Source organism: Coloeus monedula (assembly GCF_965178545.1).
Source record: "Coloeus monedula genome assembly, chromosome: 4".
In the NCBI taxonomy this organism is placed as follows: domain Eukaryota; kingdom Metazoa; phylum Chordata; class Aves; order Passeriformes; family Corvidae; genus Coloeus; species Coloeus monedula.
The window spans coordinates 50,903,010-50,908,009 of NC_138784.1; the positions used below are offsets into that span (position 1 = coordinate 50,903,010).

At 38.7% G+C, this 5,000-nt stretch overlaps 1 protein-coding gene across 1 annotated transcript in view; it reads left to right on the top strand.

Annotated features, from left to right (window-relative positions):
- FOXP2 (forkhead box P2) overlaps positions 1 to 5,000 on the top strand; it is a gene marked incomplete at its 3' end in the record, with an annotated part of 394,472 nt that overhangs the window by 352,349 nt on the left and 37,123 nt on the right. Inside the window, exons 16-17 of the mRNA XM_082280538.1 lie at positions 2,448 to 2,535; positions 4,979 to 5,000. The exon at positions 4,979 to 5,000 is cut by the window's right edge and continues 62 nt beyond it. Of these exons, the coding sequence (XP_082136664.1) occupies positions 2,448 to 2,535; positions 4,979 to 5,000 (110 nt within the window). The remainder of the gene's footprint in view (positions 1 to 2,447; positions 2,536 to 4,978) is intronic.

Consider the following 5,000-nt stretch of genomic DNA (forward strand, 5'->3'; position numbering starts at 1 on the left):
AAAAAACAAACAAAAACAAACAAACAAAAAAGGAACAACAACAAACACTTTGGAATTATTTCCAGCCTTCGGGAGGAAAAAATGTGTTTCTGTCTTGGCCGATTGACACATATTGGACCCTAAAAGTGCAGCAACTTAATACAGAGAAAAGTTATTTTAGAGGTTTTAAAAAATGTATTAGACCTAGTTTTTCTTTCACTACATTGCCTGTACTTGCATGATAAATAAAGCAAGCTTACTTCACAGGCAGGAAAGATCAGAAAAAAATAATTCTTAAAACAATTTTTACACTCTTACTGTTTCCATAAGTAGCTTTTCTCCAAAATGCACAGCAAAATGCACAGTAAAAGCGTGGTATAAAAGATGTGTGTATCTCACCATTTTCTGAAGATTACTGTGTTAACTCTCAAGAAACTTGCAACACACTCCCAAGTTACCGTGTAATCATATTGAAATTACATTACACTGGACTTTCTTCTCCCACACTGCATACTGCTGTTACATTTAAAGTTCCTCAGGGCAAGGACTATGTCTGTATCTATTTTATAAGGTGTTATGCAAACACATGATGTTGTAATAACTAATAAATAATCATGAGCATGCAGTAGCCTCAAACTTGGGCTGGGAGATCTTTTATACCAGTACTCTTGCCTGCTCTCGTGTTTTCCACATATACCTGTGAGCATACACAGGTGAGCATACATGCACATGGAAGCACAGTGTACTGGTGTGTACTGGTGATAGTGGTAATGATGCAGAGCTACAATCTGTCTTCAGACCTTCTTCTGGCAATTTTGTACCCAATTAACTGAATATTAAACCATTACATTAACAGGCCATGCACTATCATGCCTGTTTAATTGAGGGAGTAAAATTCTTCTGAATCAAAATTTCAAAAAACAAGTGAATAGTATGTTCTGAGCAATTACCTGCTTTTTAAACTGATTGTGCATTTTCGCATCAGTGGGGGGAACGAAGTCAGTTCCTTTGAAAATAAATTATAGGTTCTATGACTCACATAAAGGAAATGTGTCCTTGGTGATGCTTGAATTTAGCATAAACTACCAAACAAGTTACACGTATATTCTTATAGAATTCTATATTAAAAGAATGAACAAAACCTTTCACGATTACTTATATCTCTTCCCCAGCCATGCCTGTTGCAAGAATAACAGAACATTTTGCTCACCTGAAAACTCTATCATAGGGTCCTAAACCTGTGAAGTCATGATTTAAAAGGCTCAAGTGTTAGTAGAAGTGAGATACAGTCCCTCTGTTTTTCCACTGTTTCTGAAAAATACATTTTCCCCATATATTAGCAATCAAATGACTACACAGTTCTCTGATTCATTCTGCTAAAAAAGAAAAAGAAGAAGATACATTTCCTCTGTGGTATAGATAACTTAGTTCCTGTAACTGTGAAACCATCTGTGATTGTAGTCTCTGCAAAGCTTACCCCTCATGCCTACAGTGGAAATAGCCAGTAAATCCACATTCAAAGGCAGAACTCCTTTGCTCCCATTTCTTCTTTAGCCTGATCCTTACGTTTTCTTCTCCATGGAGTAGGAAGCCCACTATTAAAGCTCCAGAAGGGACTTCTTTGATCCTGGAAGAGAGAGAGAATAAAATGAACACATTGTCCTTCAAAAAACCATTATTAATTGATCTTTGTAAATTTATGCTCAGTTGAAATGTCTGGGGGACAGCCACTTGGGTCTGGGCTGAACTTCAGTTACAGGCAGCTGCTCACCAAGGTCCTCTTTCCCTGACGCAGAGTGTGTTTTTGTTTTGTTAAGCTCACATGTGTAGCCTAAACCTCTCCCAGGAAGCTTGCTGTGTTAGTAAGGTGCATAGCTGGTCCTTCCCCTGCCTTTACCTTGCACACTTTTCTTCATACTGGTGGGGACAATCACTTCCCTCATCCTTAGAGTCTGCTTCTAGAAACTGCATTAAAATTTGGCTGTTCCCCTAGAGCTCTTGGGGAGGGGTAGTGGATGTTCTATTGTTGCTTAATGATTAAAGAAGAGCAGATAGAGAAATCTTAACAAAGTCTACATTAATTCTCAGTCGTTCAAGCAGCCTAAAAGCAATTATATCTTTTGGAGACTCATTCTAAGGTGATTCTCTTCATCTGCATGAGCAACAGGGAGTGGAAATCAGATCAGTCATTCTAACAAATATTTGTAACGGGTTACATTGGCCCTTAGATGGCATATGTGACCTGGGAGATAGAAACCGGGTATCTGACAGTTCTCACTGGGAAATTAGGTAGAAGAAAATGAAATAATCAGTTTTGTTATTTTGTATTGTTGTCTGTACTGCTTGCTCTGACTAGGTCTTTTTGCGCAACTCCCATTGGAACTAATGGAAGCCATATGTGCAGGAGAGAAAAATGGACCCATAAAGATATTTTCCTCATCTTAACACTGTCTTACTTCCTTCTCTAGGCACCTTAACAATGAACATGCATTGGATGACAGAAGCACTGCTCAGTGTCGGGTGCAAATGCAAGTGGTTCAGCAGTTAGAAATACAGGTTTGTTACATAGATGCATTATCCTATTACTTATTTATTATTAACCTAAACTAAATTGAAAACACTTGCCTTAGTGACTAGCTTCAAGACATTTGTTTCCTGTATTAAATTTGTTGATACTAACAAACAAGTGAGGTTTTTTTACTTAAAGATTTTTTACATTATAAATTATGCAATAATTATCTAACATCAAGATTATCTACAGTATTTTGCTTGAACTAAGACTATAATGCTATTCATCAGGAATGAAAAACGCAGCCCCTGGAGCAAAGACTGGGTCCAAGCTATCTTCAGTTTTTAAAATGCTGGGTCAGGACCCCTCTTCCTTCTTTCCCTTCTGACCCAGTGGTTTTCTGTGCTGTTCTGTGGGATAAAAGAGTAGCAGGGCATGTCTCCACCCAAAATGACTCCCAGCCTGATAGGGGGCATTTTTCTGCAAGCAGAAGGTGTAATGTCAAACCCACTGAGGGAGGTCCCCAGGGCGTGCCATGCCTCAGATCACAGGTCTGCAGTACCCTGTGCATGCTCTAACCATTAGAGGTCACTGCATGTATGTGAATGCTCCCTTCTGTTTATGCAGGGAGTGGTGAGTACCCCCGGGGTCTCCCAGTATTGTGACTACACCTACCAGGCTACTGAGTTTTTTGGGCACAAGCCTCAGGGGTGACCATGCAGGACACTTGCACTGCGCTGTCTCCTCCTGCCCACACAGCAGTCGGGGGGGAATGTCTCAGCAGTCCCATCCCCTCTTAGGACTGCTCAGAGGAGCTCAAGGGATGCAGCCATGGACTAAGATTTTTGTCCCTGTTTCTTGCCATATGTGGAGAAAGAAGGATAACAACTTTCACCTTTCTCACCTTTTTGGAATATTGTCTCACAGTTCTCTTTTCACGTAAGAATACTTATTCTTCTTTCAGCCAAGGCAAACTATTTGGGTCTTTTTTACTTTAATACTGGCAATCCAAAACAATGAGAGGAGCATGTAATAATGTAATTTATTTTCATTTCCCTTAAAATGAAAGATTTTTAAACCCAGGTAAAGCTTCTATTTGTTTTATATTATTTACAGGATAGTGTTAGTTTAATGTGTTTGTTAGGAATTTATGTCATGGCAAATGCTGTCTCTAAATTGTCACACACATAGTATCAAGCCACACATAATATGAAGAAGAAACCTTCTTCCCACCCATTGCCTCAAATATTCTTTAATTGAAGGTGCACTGATCAAATTATATCCAGCATACTCAAAATACCTGCAGTAATAAAGATAATTCCCTCTCTTAAAATTACTTACAAGTCATTTTCCTTAGTCCAGTCTCAGTCTACAGGTGTAAGAGCAAGAAATCTCTGGAAAATGGTAGTATTAAACACCAAGTTTAATTCTTACTGCAGTTAATGTTGAAATCATGTTGTAGGTATCCAGAGCCAGATCACTAGAATAAAATTTTGAACATTTCTTCTCTCAAGCTAGCTTGTGAAAAAAAGAAAAAAATATTTTCATGTTGTAAAATACATTTCCCTCTTTTATATTCTGCTATTTTTATCAAGTTGCATATTTCAAACAGTTCCTCATCTTCTGTTTTTTGCTTTTAATTTGGTAGCTTGTTCGAATCTGAAGCTACAAATATTTACATAGTGTATGATCAGAAAATGGTATCAGTAAGGAAAAAGTAGAGGTTTAAGTAACATGATGTTTTTTAAAGGCAGCGTAAGGGCTTCTTAAGAACTGTTTACCATTTACAAAGCCTAGGCTGTAATCTAAGAGTTGGAGTGAAGATTTAGCTTGCGGTGTGACCAATTATGCCATTTTTTGCTTTGTCTGACTGCCAGTGAAGTAGGGTCCCTCAGTTGTAATGAGACCCAGTGCAGTGTCGACGCTGACTTGATGGCAGAGTTCAGTGTTTCACACTGCCTGGGCTCTGTCACTCTATTGAATTAGATTGATGATGGCAGATTGCAGGGGGCACTAACTGGACCTCAGTGGGAAAGGATGAAGTGTGTAGTCAATCCTGGCAGGCACTGTGCTTTGAGGACCCTTCACCCCTTCACAGCTGTTGGCACTAGTCCATTGCTAACAGTGTCCACAGGACTTTAAAGAGACACTATGGGCCTTCTAATTTATGGTCTTAGTAACTTGTTACTGTCGAGGCAACTGTGACCTCAATTCTCTTATTGACAAAAAGATGAAGTGCTATTTGTTTTCTCTGACCTTTTAACATATGAAAGGCTATAAAAGTTTTCGTTGGCTTTTTTTTCCCTTCCTTTCTTTCTTTCTTTCTATGCCCAAAGTTGCATTTCCTCTTAGATAAGTTTCTACTGACGTAGACTTTTATATGCAGGAATCATTACACCAAGACAAGCTCAATGATAAGATGTATCACTGCAGTGAAATAGCTGTATCAGTCATTTCTAAAATGCTTCTGATCCCACTCTTTCTTAACAGCTTTCTAAAGAACGCGAACGTC